This window comes from Cupressus sempervirens, chromosome 5 (genome assembly GCF_028749045.1).
Source record: "Cupressus sempervirens isolate cs-2001-9-10 chromosome 5, ASM2874904v1, whole genome shotgun sequence".
NCBI classification, from domain to species: domain Eukaryota; kingdom Viridiplantae; phylum Streptophyta; class Pinopsida; order Cupressales; family Cupressaceae; genus Cupressus; species Cupressus sempervirens.
In genome coordinates this window covers 264,277,136-264,292,885 of record NC_143122.1, presented here as the reverse complement: position 1 = coordinate 264,292,885, position 15,750 = coordinate 264,277,136, and the positions used below count along the sequence as shown (strand labels likewise).

The 15,750-nt window shown below is 31.2% G+C and overlaps 1 protein-coding gene across 1 annotated transcript; it reads right to left on the bottom strand.

Moving 5' to 3' along the window:
* Window positions 1-5,842: 5,842 nt before the first annotated feature.
* On the bottom strand, window positions 5,843-9,381 carry LOC149555565 (putative aquaporin PIP2-8). Its single transcript, XM_089829678.1, has 4 exons — window positions 9,071-9,381; window positions 7,714-8,009; window positions 7,466-7,606; window positions 5,843-6,245 (listed from the first exon to the last, which is right to left on the bottom strand). The coding sequence occupies exons 1-4, from the start codon at window positions 9,348-9,350 to the stop codon at window positions 6,081-6,083; spliced, it is 882 nt and encodes a 293-aa protein (XP_089685804.1). The 5' UTR covers window positions 9,351-9,381; the 3' UTR covers window positions 5,843-6,080.
* Window positions 9,382-15,750: the final 6,369 nt, after the last annotated feature.

Genomic DNA, 15,750 nt, shown 5'->3' with positions numbered 1-15,750 from the left:
ACTCCAAAACATAGATAACATAAACAAAACAGTACAATTCATAGTTTGGGTTGATTTCAAAATACATAATAGAGTTAATAGTAAAGTTTCAGTTTGCGTTCAATGTACGTTTCAAATGTATAAGATTCTTAGTTATTCTACAAGTCAACTCGTACATTAATATAAAATTACCCCCCATCCATTAAAAATCAAAATTTTAAATGATAAATACACTTAGCATTATTAAATGTTATTTATCATTAGCTCACATCAATTTCAATATTCATTTATATTTTCAAATTATTAATTATTAATTATTAATTAATTAATCAACAATCATTAACAATTTCCTTAAAAACTATATATATATATATATATATATATATATATATATATATATATATATATATATATATATATATATATATATATATATATATATATATATATATATATATATATATATATATATATCGTTAATTAACTTAATTAATTCACAACTAGAATTTTGAGTTTAATCCTTTTAATAATTATTATAAAACTTATTATTAAAATAATAATAAGATTTATTAATAAAATTATAATTTATATTAAAATTTATATAAAATAATTACAAATTTATATTATTAAAAACTTATAACAAAAATCAAATTTTGCGTATAACAAAGGGCACGTAATAAAGTATTTTTTAAAAAAATATTACAAAGCAATTTTAATTAATCGTTGCCTGCAGTTTAAAACTGCACTGCACAGACTATTGCGCAGGGTACTACTGCATCAATAGTACCTGTTGTCGCAACAGTACATACTACGACATGCAGCGGCCAACAGTTTAGTAGGGGTGTGGGTCAACGACCCCCCCATATTTATATATTTTTTTAAAAATAAAATTTTATTATATGTTAAAATTTGTTAAACAATTTCATTTAAAAATATAATTTATAAAATTTTATAAATATTTTAAAATTATTAAACAATTTCTTTAATATAAATCTATTTTTTTTTGTTTATTATTATTTAAAAAAAATTGATTTCATCTATAATTTGATGGAGAAAACATTATCAACCATCCAAATTTTTAATTTAGAATTTTAAATTCAACCCCTTCCCGATTAAATCCTATTTTCATAATCTAGAAAATGAGGGTTTTTTTATTACTTTTCTATTCTCCATGTATACAGAAATTGTTGACAAGCAATTAATAATTCACAATATTGAAATATTTAAACTTTCATCACAAAGAATTCAGATTTTTACAATCCACAGACACGAAGAAGACAAGAAAGGATAATTGTGTAATTACTCAATGATCAAAACACAAGACCGTACCTGAGCTTGATGCTAATACGAAATCTCCTAAAAATTGTGAGAGAGTTCACTCCTCTTCAATAACTTCCTCTGAAAAACTTTTCTAGAATTCTCCTTTAGAAATTCTCTGCCAAAAGATGTCTCCCAAAATTCCCGTCTCTAAAAATTCTTTCCCAATTTCACCGTCCCTCAGAAATGAACCTCAAAGTTGTGATAAGGAGTTTTCTCCTCAAATCAGGGCACTAATTGTGCGTTCACTCGAGAGGACTCATTGCTCACAAGTCTCAAACTCAAAAATTAACTTTCCTTAATCTTTCTTTATCTACATTAATCTTTCATGCACATTAAATTGAATTATTAAATAACTTTATTTAGTTTTTCTCTTGACTTCTATTTTTAATCTTTATTACTTTTAATCCCATGCGCACTTTATGAAATTAAAACAACATTATTATTTTCACTTATTTTATCTTTTAATTAATTTCTTTTATTTTCAACTCATGCTCGCATCATGTGATCTAGAATCTTTTAATAATTTAATATCTTTCAACTTTTAATTTATTTTAGAAACTTAATTGCTAAAATATTTAATTAACTTAAATAACAATAATATTTAGCATTTATTTAAAAATAAACTCTAAATATATTATTATTAAATTAAATAAATATTATCACGTTCTAAATTTATACTTAAAAATTTATCTCCAAATTCAATTCTTTTCTCAATTAATTAAATATAATTAAATATTAAAATGTCATAATAATTTTGTATTAAATTAAATCATTAATTAATCTTTTAATTAAACTCAATTAATAGAAAAATACACCAAAGACTCATAAAGACAACATACGAAAACCCATCATAGCAAAACACATACTAAATCAACAAAGGGTTATAATCACAAATTAACGTCATTCGATGCATTCGGAGGGTACTTAACTCAGATACTTATTCTAATGATCTATTAGGAAAAATGGCTAAAGGGTTCAGGATTTGGACTTAAGATTTATCTCCCCTCTCTTACCATTGAGATAATGCGATAGGGTACGCTCATCTTAGCAATTCAAGGAAGTCGATACCCGGTACCTGCAACCTACATAAAATCCATGCATGTACAAACACAATATTCTAAGCTAAACAAGTAATTGTAAGAAGTGGTGCATCGTGTAGATCCCGACTAGCAGGTGACTATGACTCCCTTCCTTAACCACATCAGAAACACCATACATAAAGAAAACAAACACACACACCATACACATGCAATATGGGGTAAGTATCCATAAGAAAACACATGTGATGATAAACCATCTAACTAATCATCATTGATAACTGAAAACACTAAATAATCATCATACATACGTGAAATATAGGGTACCAAGTAATCTCACTATATAATAAACTGAATGTAAAACAATATCTGACAATCTTAAAACAATACTACTAATCATCAAAGATAAAACTGGCCTAAAAGAGTTTGGCAATGAAAGCAAAATGCGAACTAGGGGCGGGCACTACATCAGGGAAAAAGACGAAAAGAAAGTCGAGCAAGACAAGGCTTGATAGGTTAGCCAAGGGAACATTTGTGAAGGTTGGAAGTATGACATGGAATGTGTGGATTCATGTTTGTTCACATGGATTGCTTGGTTGTGGCTATGGCTTTAAAGGCTTCTATGGTTGTATTGCAATGGTGTTTTGTTGAATAATGCCTGGTGATGGATGCTTTTGGAGGCTTGGTTTTCCCTCAATGAGGGTTTTCGAGGGTATATTGTCACATTTTTGTGAGTATGTTGACTATTCTCTTGCATGTTGATTTTAGTTACATATATTTTTAGATCTAATCTGGGTTATGCGGAAACAGTTATATTTTTTGTTGCAAGTTTCCTTACAAGTTGTGGGTTGTTTTGTAGATTTGTTAGACTTTTGGCCCTCTCTACATGATCTTCATTGTTGGGTGATTGACTCTTAGAGACCTTTAGTTATTTGCAAACTGAGTTTTTCCCTTTTGATAGGGCTTTTCCATTTCTACTCTTATTTCATCTCAAGAATGATATATGGTAATAAGAAATTTGTGTGTATATGAAAAATATTTTCTTTTGACCAAACCCTAGATAAATTCCTTCAACCCTCTTATTGAACCACTCAACTTGCAACCAGTATGGGTGCATTTCCCAAATGCATCTTTAGGAGAATTTTTGTTTTAAGGTCATAAACAAATCTATTGGTTATTTCCTGAAGGAGGATGATAGTAAAACCTCAATGGTTATCTCTTCATTTTCTTAAATTTTGATTGACATTACATCACCAAGCTCTTCTTAGAGATGTAGTGTCATGGTTAAGGATATATGCCATTCAATCAACTATTGGATTATGAAGGTATGCCCTTCCAATGTCATTGATGCTTTTCTATTGATCTCTCGGCCCCAAATCACTCTCTCTCACATCATAAAGTTATTACAAATTGGTGGAAGAAAGATAACCATGATCATATGATTAACTTGGCTTTAGACTCCTCCTTTAATGATTCTTTATATGTTGATAACTCCCCTTAGGATGATGCTTCTCCTATTTATTTGGCCTCCTTAGACCCTACAAATCCTACTCCACCTTCTTTTATTGGTATTGCCCCCTCTATTCACACAAACTTTTCTCTATTTGTTTATCTTAGTTTACATCAATCTTTGGTTGATGATGTGCAACTTTTTTAGCACTTTGCCCATTGTGTTGACAAAGTTTCAAGGAAGATTCCCCCACTTTCTCCCCCTTGTGGTGGGATCCTAGTAATATTACTCACTGAATAGTGGTGTAGTAGCATAGGAAAGACCTTCAATTTCCCATTCTCCTCCCCATGTTGTGGGTAAGTTGTCTATCCACTCGAGATGTAGGTTACAAGTTGTTTTACTATTGTTTTGTTAAATATTTTTTATTGCCCTTTTGGGCCATGCCTTTGTAATGATAAACACCCTTGTATTGCTGTTATTTAGTAAGAATTTAATATAACAAATGTATGTATGTGATTACATCCAACTACCATCATCAAGAACATTAAAAAAATCAATAAATAGAAAGCTACAAAACAATGATTAAGACAATTAATATAACCAACAATATAAAGTATAAAATCCGTATTTAAATGTACGAAAAAATATAGCAATGAAAAAAATCTTATTTCCACCATCAAAATTAAAGTATTAATATTGAGTAAGGTTAATACAACCAATCAAACTCATAACCATGCACAAGAGATTTGTATATTATACATCACATGATGAAGCTTTAGAAATATTCTTAATGATATAATTAACTTGTAAGAAATTATCTTTACTTGAGGAAAATATGATTGCTAACCTTGTTTCATCTTCAAAACTATTTGATAAAGACATCCACACAACTTTTGACCTTCGAATATAAAAAAGTCAATGTGTGTAAAATGGAAATGAATATATGTTCATTATGTTCTCAACAAGTTTTACTAGGGTAATTGGAAAATTGTATTTGTATTTGTTGATTTCAATGTTGCATAGAGGCACTCACCTTGATATGTTCATTATGTTTTCAGCAAGTTTACTAGGGTAATTGAAAAATTGTATTTATATTTGTTGATTTTAATGTGACATAGAGGCACCCATCTTGATCTATGATTTATTCAATACTTCTTAAAATTGACAAATTCAAAAAGAGAAAGAAAAAAATTACTTCAATTAAAAACCTTTATGTGTGTTATATTACTTTACTAGGATTATCTAGTTCTCTACTTTGAAATAAACAAACCATGCTACTCTTTGTTGGAGTTCTTAAAGTACTTGTGAACAAAGAATGGATTCTTCATGAAGATGTTCTTAAAATTACTTTAGGGCTAAAAATGGATGTAACGAATAATACTTTTTTACATTGTTATTTTGGATAGAATATTGATTAAGTAAAAAAAAATAGATTTTGTTAATAGATTGCCATCTTCTTAAGAAGATCACCTAACTAAATTTGAATGTGTTATATTCAATGAGATAATGAACTCGTTACTTGGATGAATGTATGTAAAATGAATGTATCTTAGATAAAACTACTAAGATCATTTTAGATAATTATTAGATATTAATGTGAATGTAAAATATATAATAATTTTTTTAGAAAGAGCTTAATGTTAATTAAGAACATAGAATAAATGAAGATTCTAAGTAGAATTAAATAAATTTAGTTTCCTTGCAGGAGCTTAAGGATGCTAGTTGGCAGCTGGCCATGGTTGTTAATCAGATTATTCTTTTTTGTACCTCTTTTGAACTCATTAGGTCGTAAATGGAATAGAGTTGTTGATTGTTTAGCCAAATGAGCTTCTAATCATGCTCCGGTTGAAATATTATGAATAGGGAGCAACTTCCCTTTGAAATGGTGTAAGAATTTGATGAACTTGTTGCTCAGCATAGAGCTCCTTGTTGAACTGTCTTTGTTGTATTTCTTTCTGTCTTAATAAATTTTTACAAAAAAAAAAAAAAAAAAAAATTTAGTAACATCATAATTTCTTACCATCTACCATTAGTTACCATTAATAGTCTTTACCAATACGCCCAAAATGTTTTTCTTGGCATAAATTAGGACAAATAATTTTACATAATTCCTGATCATGATCAAGATATCACTTCGAAATATAACCAGCCAACCATAATTGGATTCGCTGTTACAACATTAATTTGGACTTCGCAATTCACTGTCCTAGAAATACAAAGTTCTTGAGAAAGAATGTCCGTTGATCTTAAAATATTACAGACAATTACGGCATATTAAAACTTGAGAAATTATATTAAAAACGAAAACAATGGTTTTGTTGATTATTGCTGCCATTCATGTTTACATTGTTGCTGGCTCGGATGGATTCCAAAACTTTAATGGGCGTCGCTCGTAAAACATATTGATGATATGCTGCTGCAAAGCTCGCTCCCATGAAAGGTCCTATCCAAAAGATCCACTGTATCACAGAATTTAAAATACAGTGAGTTTATCATAGAAATAAAATTAAGGTAGGGAGTTATATTTTGAAATCATACATTTTCTTAATAAGATCCAAAATTATTATTGATCATTGAATAGTTTAAACAAGACAAAAATTTAATCTGCGAGTCAAAATTTTGGATCCAAGCACTATGTTTTTGTAGTGGCTTAAATAAACCGCTGAAGCAAATCGAGACCAATTTAATCAAGATTAGAATATGCCTATTAGTGTTTCTGTTAATATCCAATTGATAATGTGATATACAATTTGGTCAAAGCTTAGAATGTATCTATTAGTGTTTTTTATTAGATCCAATTGATAATGTGATAAATAATTTATTCAAAGTTTAGAATGTATTCATTAGTGCTTCTCACAAAACCCAATCGATAGTGTGATGTAGATGAATCATCTGAACAAGTCTGATAGGAATTTGTAATGTGATAAACAATTTAATCAAAGCTTAGAATGGGCCCATTAGCATTTCTAACAAGTGTGATGTAGATGAATAATCTGAGCAAGTGGATAAGACTCAATTGTAATGTGATAAACAATTTAGTCAAAACTTTGAATATTTCCATTAGCGTTTCTAATAAGATTCAGTGTGATGTAGATGAATCAATCATCTGAGCAATTCAAATTGTACAACTCAAGCAATTCAAATTGTACAACTCAAAGCTTAGATTGTGTATACTAGTGTTTTTAGTAAGACCAAATTGTTTCTGTAATTTAAAATGAACCATTTAGACAAATCAATTCAAACAACTCAAGTTTAGATTGTGATTCCTAGTATTTATGATTAGATCCAATTGATGGTGTGATGTGAAACGAAAGTCAAATCACACAATGCAAAACTTAGGTTGTGGGTACTAGTGTTTCTAATAAGATTTAATTGTTTCTGATTGTAAGAACTAGTATTTCTGATAAGATCTAATTGATAAGGTGAAGAAGTCAAATCATACAACTCAAAACTTAGATTTGGGTACTAGTGTTTCTAATAAGATCCAATTGTTCTTATAATTTAACCCTTTAAACAAACCAGAATCAATTGTTCTTATAAGTTAAAAATCATTTAAACAAATCAAACGGCTCAAAGTTTAAATTATGAATACTAATATTTCTGAGTGATTTTCAAATTATCATTCAAACAAATCAAAACATAGAACTTAGAATATACTATTTAAAACATAGATTCTTACATGATCAGCCCAAACTTGACGGTGCCCATATACAACAGCTGCTCCAAAACTCCTTGCAGGATTGATGCCTGTCCCTGTTATTGGTATTGTTGCCAAGTGCACCATGAATACAGCAAACCCAATTGGCAATGGTGCCAAAACCTATACATCATTTGTTAAAAAAGGTTAGAGACATTTAAGTGTTACCTATGTCTTTTAAAAAGATTTTTGAATGAAGAGAGTAAGAAGTTGAAGCAAGATGCACATACTGGAACATGAGAATCACGGGCATTGCGCTTAGGATCTGTAGCAGAAAAAACTGTGTAAACTAAGACGAATGTACCAATGGTTTCTGCAGCCAGCCCTACGCCTTTGGTGTACCCATGAGCTACAAAATTAGCCCCACCTCCATATTCATAATACAATGACTTTTGGAAGGCCTTTACAAGCCCAGCCCCACATATGGCTCCTAGGCACTGAGATATTATGTACAAAACAGCTCTCGGTAATGACACCTTGCGACTCAAAAAGAGCCCAAATGTCACTGCTGGATTTATATGCCCACCTGCCATACACAAATAAACATATTTTATACATCTATTCTTCATATTAAATATTATATCATGTGAAGTTTGGAAGACTTTTATGGTCCTTTTCTTTGTAATTCATTCATTTAGATGAAATATATATTGGATTTGGATTTGAATAATTTATTTTTTACTCTAATTTGTTTAGGTGATTCATCTTAATCATAGATAGGTTCTTTTAAAAAACAAATATGATTTCAGATGAATCACCTACATAATTTCAAACATCGTAAGACTTTTATAGTATAGAATTGAGATGATAAGATTCTTATAGTCTCAAGTTTTCTTTGTATCTATGGAAGAAAGTTCATGTGGATGGAGATTACATTAAATTTGGACTAATAGAATATTTAAGTTTTAATTTGTTTAGGTGGTTCATCTAAGTCGTACTAATCAATAGTTCTTTTTGAAAAAGCAAATATGATCTGAGTTGAACCACTTATACAATTCCAAATATATAATATGTTATTTCAGTTATATTCATATTTTTTATAATTTCACTTTGTAGGTCTTATTTCAGAAGTCCTATTGAAAAAGTAATTGTGATTTCAGATGATGAACATACAAATTGATGGGTATTACTATTTTACTTTGTGTATCTTAAATGCATTCTATGATAAACCCTATATATTGGTTGGGGTTACAGTTTCACTTTGTGGATCCTACTAGATGGGTCTAATTAGAAAGCCATTGTTATCTCAAGATGAGTCCCTCATGTTACATTTTCACTTTGTGAGTCTTATCAGAATGACCCTATTAGAATAATTTCGAATGAACCACCTACCTATTAATATCTATTGCAATTTCATATTGTAGATCCTATCATATGATCCTATTAAAAAGTTAAGTGTGCTTTTAGATAAAAGCACCCACATATTAGATGTTACAAATCTTATCAAATAAATACAATTGAAGTGAGCCACCTGTAGAAATCTAAATTTAGAATATGATGTTTAAGTTATATTGATAGATCTAAGTAGACACGATTCTTCTCTATGGACCCTATTGAGTTGATTCCTCAAATGCATGCGCAACATACCTGAGATACCAGCAGTGCAATAGACAAGAACAAAGATCATGCCTCCAAAGGACCATGCAACACCCAAAACACCCACACCTCCACACTTATCATCAGTCTTGGAATAACCTATAATTGTAGACAAAGTTATGTAGAGAAAGAGCAATGTGGCAATGAACTCCGCAATGGCTGCTCTGTAGAAAGACCAGAGCTTGAATTCCTTCCATTCAAAGAGAACAGCAGGCGGAGGATCAGAGTAATCCTTCTCTATATTCGGCAGCACATCCACTTCCCTTCCCATATCTACAAATCCAAAACCCACAATCTTGTTATGTTTGGTATGGTGAAATATTTATAGAAGAGATCTATGATATACTCAAACCTATTTTCCCTGCTATGCTGCCCCTTGAAAGTTTCAAGAAGTTCGTATTAGCAAACACCTGGTCCTTCATTGTAGCCCAATTCTTCATTGTAATGGGAAATAATGCCGCTTCTAATGGTTTCCATTGCTTTGGTATAGGCTTTTTAAGCTGCGGTGGATGATTACTGATTGTTTTTGATGTTCTTTGTATTGAAATTTCAACATCCCTGGCACCTGCGTGTAGGCAGGGATTTTCAATCTCTTTCATATCGTTTCTCCAAAATTTTAGAGGATTTTTCAGTGCCAAATGGCAAGTCAATTATTTTTGTCTTCTTTAAACTTGACTGCGAAAGAGATCAGCGTTTTATTTGGTAAAATCCTAATCCAAGGATGCGTGTTGCTCTTGAATATAACCATCGAATGCACATAAATACTTTTGGAGTTGCTTTCCTATTAGTTGTCAGTATTCATTTTAGAGAGCTTTTGGTAAAGGTTAAAATAATTTTTATATTGAATTTATATTTCTTTTGGTTATTTGATATAAGCGTAAAAGTTATAGGTTAAAATTTCTTAATTTAAAATATTCATTCTACTAAAATTATCTAGAGCACAATTCTACCATCATTCTTTATGATGTTGACATCTTGTATTTAGGAAAATTAAATTTTCATTTTGTTCATTTAGAACCATTCATATCTGTAGAACAAGATCCTTCAACTCATTAGAATATTTTTCATAATTAGTATTAGTATTATAATATTCATATTTTATCCTTTTATTTTATTATTAGATGTTATGTATGTATATATGCATGTATTCATTTCAATCTTATCTTTAAGTATATTTTTTAATTTAACTTAAGAAAATTGAAATTTTAACCTTATTATTTAGACAATCTATTGTATATAGTATTTTTATTATATTTCAAGGGAAAAACTCTTCAACAAGCGGCCTCTAGTTTCTATTAGTTTTTAAAATTAAACTAGTTACATCTTAAGTACTATCTTAATTGACCATTCAAATTCTTTTCAATTTAGGGCAAAATTTCACAACCTTACCAAACAATAACAACAAAAGAAACTCTATGTCGCAAACTAGCATTTTCACACTAAAATGATAAGCTCTCATATCATGGAAAATCCCTGGATCCTATCCCATTTCTTGAGTATTAGTTTGAAATAGCCCTACAACCTATTTCTTAATGAGAATCAAAACCTCTAGAATTCACAAGACAAACATAGGACTTCCTTCACACGTATTGGATGAGAATGTTGATTTTTCATTTAAGACACCCATTAATTAGGCCTATACTTCCAAATTCAATCCATATAGAAAAATATAATGTTAAGTATATGCCAAATAGACTTTATTACAATGTCAACAATAAACAAGAATATAAAATCATATAATGACCATCATATAATTAAATCAAATGTACATAATGATAAAATCAATATTTGTCACATTATAGAGATTCACTAGCCAATGCACAAATCATAAATATATTCTTAATGGTCAACTCATACAAATGTCCATAAACAATGTAACTAGCTCATGCATACTATATATGTAATGTGAATAGTTGTAAAAAGGAATTAGATGCAACCTTATTGCATGCATTTTCAATTTTACCTAGTTTCCTATCTTCTAACAACTTAACTACATCATAACTAGAAAAAAAAGTGTTCATGCATTGGTCCATACTACACCATGAGTAACATCTTTCCTTTGATTTGTTATTGAAACTATGATGATGGCATAGATGTCTCATTTGAGCAGTTATCGTTATTAGCAATACAATAATAATAAAATATTAAAAAATGACATCATTAATAATATCCAGTTTCTATTTTCTATATACAAGGGTTACCATACTAATAACCTCATGGAAGCCCTGGCTATCTTGCTTGCAATGGAACAATGTTGTCTACGTGGCTGGAAAAGAATCGTTTGTGAGACTGACTCACAGGTGGTTGTGAACTTATTGCATAATAAGAACCTTGTGCATGTGGATTGGCATTTGGCTCTGGTTATTCAACAGATCATTCAGTTATGCAATTCTCTGGATTCTGTGGCCTTTATGCATATCCCTCGTGAGTGGAACGGTGTGGCTGATTGTTTGGCTAAATAGGCCTCTGAGCAGGGGCCGGCTTGGAACATTCTTGATCTTAGGATGCTTCCCCTTGATTTATCTCAGATGCTAGATCAACTTGTGGACCGGGATAAAGCTATGTAGTTCTCTTTGTTTCTTGTGTTGTTCAGCTCTCTTTGATATTCAATAAAAATTTTACCCTCTTTTAGTTTAAAATATATATATATTCACAACACATCAAATATTTTGAATTGGTGGATCTCGACATGTTGCACCCTTATTCTACTAAATTGGCTAAATTTTCATAATGTGAGTATCTCTTGGCATCTTTAACCTATGCTACATATGAATGGAATTATGCTAATTCCTACAGTATGTTAGCTATTTCATGGTCTCCTTTACTTTCACACTAGTAGACTACCAAAAAAATAATATCAAAGTTAGTTCTCACATGTAGGGTGATTGTGCAAATAAGTAAACATATTAGGATATATTGAAGGATTCACAAACCTCAATTTTTGTTGACCTACTTATCTTACAACATACACTTTGACCTTTGACCTATGTAGGTTTTAGTGGTAAAATTACCAACACACGCACATTCAACACATTGAAGCCATAATTTGTTGACCTATAGGCATGGATTGAAACAAAGTTCAATTAAAACTCATATAATGTATAAAATCTTAAGATCTCCCACTCCATTCACTTATTCAAATATCCTTGAGGAGAGTAATGGAAGAATGGAAGGAAAAGTTTTTTAATGGACAAAAGGCTATTGTAAGTCAAGAATGGGAGGTGATGTTGAATAATAGGTTGTTTTAAGCAATGTCTCAATAGAATCTGGGTTACTTTAAACATACAATTTTCATACGATTACATTAAAGGAAAGCTATCTAAAATTTCATGTAGGATTCGAGTGGATTTTTTAGTTAGGGATATTATTTACCTTCATGTGTTTATTGTAGATTATCCCTACACTTGGTAACATTGATCTTTCTTAGGTGTTTCAATTTTGTGGAGATAGCTAGCTAGTCTAATGTAGTTATCTTGCTATGTTTATGATGTTATCTTGCTACTAATATTAATTTGTGGGAGTCAACTACCTAGTATTCTTCATTTTTCTTAGTGCCAATTACACTTTGCATCCTATATATATTTACATATGATCTATTTCATGAGCTAATTAACTCACATTGGTTGGTCCATTTTGGTGTGTTTTGATTAAGTAAAAACATGTTTTGAAAGGACCCAAAACCTTGTACAAATTGACAAGAAATATAAAACAATGAGGAACATAAAACAACTGTGGAAAACCACCCGACAAACTAGAGGGACACAACTAAGTTTCCCACAAGAGGGCAGACAATCTAATAAACTACAGACCATCAAGATTTACATTTTGTCCCAACTTTTGAGAATATAAAGATATATCAAATGAGGGTTTGGAGGATTTTCCTTTTTTTCCTTTAACAGATGTCCAACCATCCTCCACCTTCCTAGCAGCCTTCTGTCAATCCCCACTAACCCCCAAAACACTCACTACAGGAGAAGCACCAGCAATAGAGTTTTGGATAGAGTCAGCAACAAAAAAAGGGACAACATCAACATTCTACCTCAAAGTCGCCAAAGGGACAACAATCGAATCAACAACGTCAGTACCAAGAGAAGTGTCAGTAGTCAAAACCATCATAGGGACAACATTCAAATTTCCAAAGACATCAACATAATCCTCATCCAAATTAGCATGAGAAGAGCTATATGACCCATCCACCTTTGTGGATATTTTTTGAACTATATAGTTATCATCTGAAACCCCCAACCACCAAGAAGGTGATTCTTTGAACAAACCTTGTTAGAGGAGCATCGTGTAGTGAGATGGCTCGTCATATGGCATTCCCTACATCTAAAGGAGATACCCTCATAATCAAGAAGCTAAAACCAAGAACCATTTGGAGAAGCCAACTTTATCTTTTCTGGAAGCCCCTTAGAGACATTTATCTCTACATACATACATCATCCTATAGATATTGGAGGAAGCCAAATCAACCATCAAGAAATCCCCAAGGGCCTCCCCCACAGCCTCCGAGACTGAATCTAGCCAAAAGTGAAGGGGAAGGTTTGGCAGCCAAACCCAATGAGGAATCTTATTGAAGGCATCGGTATTCAAATTAAAAGTCGGATACCAAGGCTTAGCCATCAAAGAGAACCTTTCCTCCCAAGAGAAGCCACAACCCAGGATGGAATTTCTGTCATCAACATTAGCAAATTTCACAATAAAAAATCCCTTGCCATAGGATAAATCTGAGCTGAATCCGAAACGAGTGGTTCCTAGAATTTGGAGATCCAAGCATGCAAAGCTGAAAGAGAGGGCCAAAAACCCCTAAATCTAAAAATAGCAGCAGCCAGAAGAGTAATCTTCCACATATGTAAAAATCTCATCAACAATATTTGAATCTACATGAAGAACAAGCGGTTTACATACAGAAATAGGCACTGCCAAATGACTAATAGAGGGCACAACCGAACAAGGACCCAACTTCAAAATAGGAGCACCAATACCCGCCTCAAATGCAACCACATATGCATAGTAAATAGAAAATCTCCCCACAACAACCCTAGACACAATAGGAGAAGAATCCCCAGCAGCAACACGAAGGGTACGAGAGACAGCCAGACCAACAAGAGCAATGAGGTTGGAAGAAGGTGCAGGAGCCTGAGCATAAGCAGGCATAGGAGCCTGAGTAGAAGCAGGTGTGTGAGCAGGAGCGAGGGCAGGCACGTGAGTAGAAGGCTTCATTTCAAATTCAATTGTTGTTGGTGCCTTTTGGTGTGTTTCTTTGCATATTCTATTTTAGATAACATGTGGGTATTTAGTAGAAGTGAATTCTATATAGAGATCTTGGAAATCTAACAAGATATTAGAAATTCAAACACAAAAAACTTCAAACTAGATAAGCTTGATGCTCATGGCTCAACTTTTATTGGCTTATGCCTATATTGTAGGGAAAATTTTCCATATAAGTAAAAGTTAAATGTATGCATCATTATGTCTATCTCAAAATGAACACACAAACACACATGCATGCACACACACATTCCTACTAATTTTAATAAATAATGGATAAGATTAAGAGGGTCAAATTATTTCCAAGTACAAAATTGTTCCTATTTTTTCAACAAAACATAATTTATTATTTTGTGATTTTCCCCATTTATTTAGTTTCATTTAGAAGTTTGACAAACTCATTAGTATGAATACAATTTACATTGGGTATCAAAAATTGTATATTGTTTTGTAATTTTTTATTGAGTATTTTTTCACATGATTTTTCAAAGTGGATGTTGTTGAGTATTGGAGAGATTGTTGATGATAAGAGAGTTTGTTGAAATGGAACTTTTGTTAGATAAGTATTGACATGCATTTTCTATCATTGATGTAAGCATATATTCAAAAGTTTAAGAAAGGAGTTTAATGGACTCAGATTTTGTGTTATAGGCTATGGATCATAATAGTATGGATAGTGTATGACATTCCTAAGTATGTGAGCTTGGATATGTGTTGTAGAATCAATTTAGACCTTATCTATGATCACAAGTATTTATTTAACGATTTGAGTAAGTTATAATTATTTTAGTAAAGAGTGGTTGCAAGCAAGTGACAAGGAAATAGCCAGAGTTAGTTGCTAAATTTTGGGTATAATATGTCAGCGAGGTTGACTTAAGGCTTGTGAGCATGAATCATGGTAGAAGACTTGAAATAGTGCATGCTTTAAGATTTGTGGGTCATTTAGTTAATGTTGTGATGATTGTTAGTAGAGTGGACAATATAGCATGTTGTTTGGATTGGTGAGTGTTAATTGTGGATCATGGCACACAATTTTATAATTGTAATTATTGTAAAATTTTAAAAGATGTCATGCACATCTTAGAACGGGTCTATTTAATTATTTGTGTATTGGAAAAGTCTAACATACTAACCTAATTTCTTTTTTGTAACAGATGTCATGCACATCTTTTACAAATAATAATTAAATACATAAATTATTTATGTATTTAATTATTTGTGCAAAACTCAATTGGGTTTTGAAGAACTAAATGTAGGCTTTACTCTGGAAGCCATAACTTTCGCATCCATAGTTCGATTCACTCCATTCAAAATGTGTTAGAAAGCTATTGAAGAGATCTACAATATGATGTAGATAAATCAATCCTATGTCTTCAAAATTTTATTTTCCATCAATTTGA

What these genes read in the sequence shown, in the direction of transcription:
- LOC149555565 (XM_089829678.1), bottom strand. Translation starts at nt 9,350, where the DNA reads ATGGGAAGGGAAGTGGATGTGCTGCCGAATATAGAGAAGGATTACTCT. An exon ending in CCCGTGATTCTCATGTTCCA is followed by an intron (nt 7,607 to 7,713) that starts GTATGTGCATCT and finishes AATGATGTATAG; the next exon opens with GTTTTGGCACCATTGCCAAT. An exon ending in GTCAAGTTTGGGCTGATCAT is followed by an intron (nt 6,246 to 7,465) that starts GTAAGAATCTAT and finishes TCTGTGATACAG; the next exon opens with TGGATCTTTTGGATAGGACC.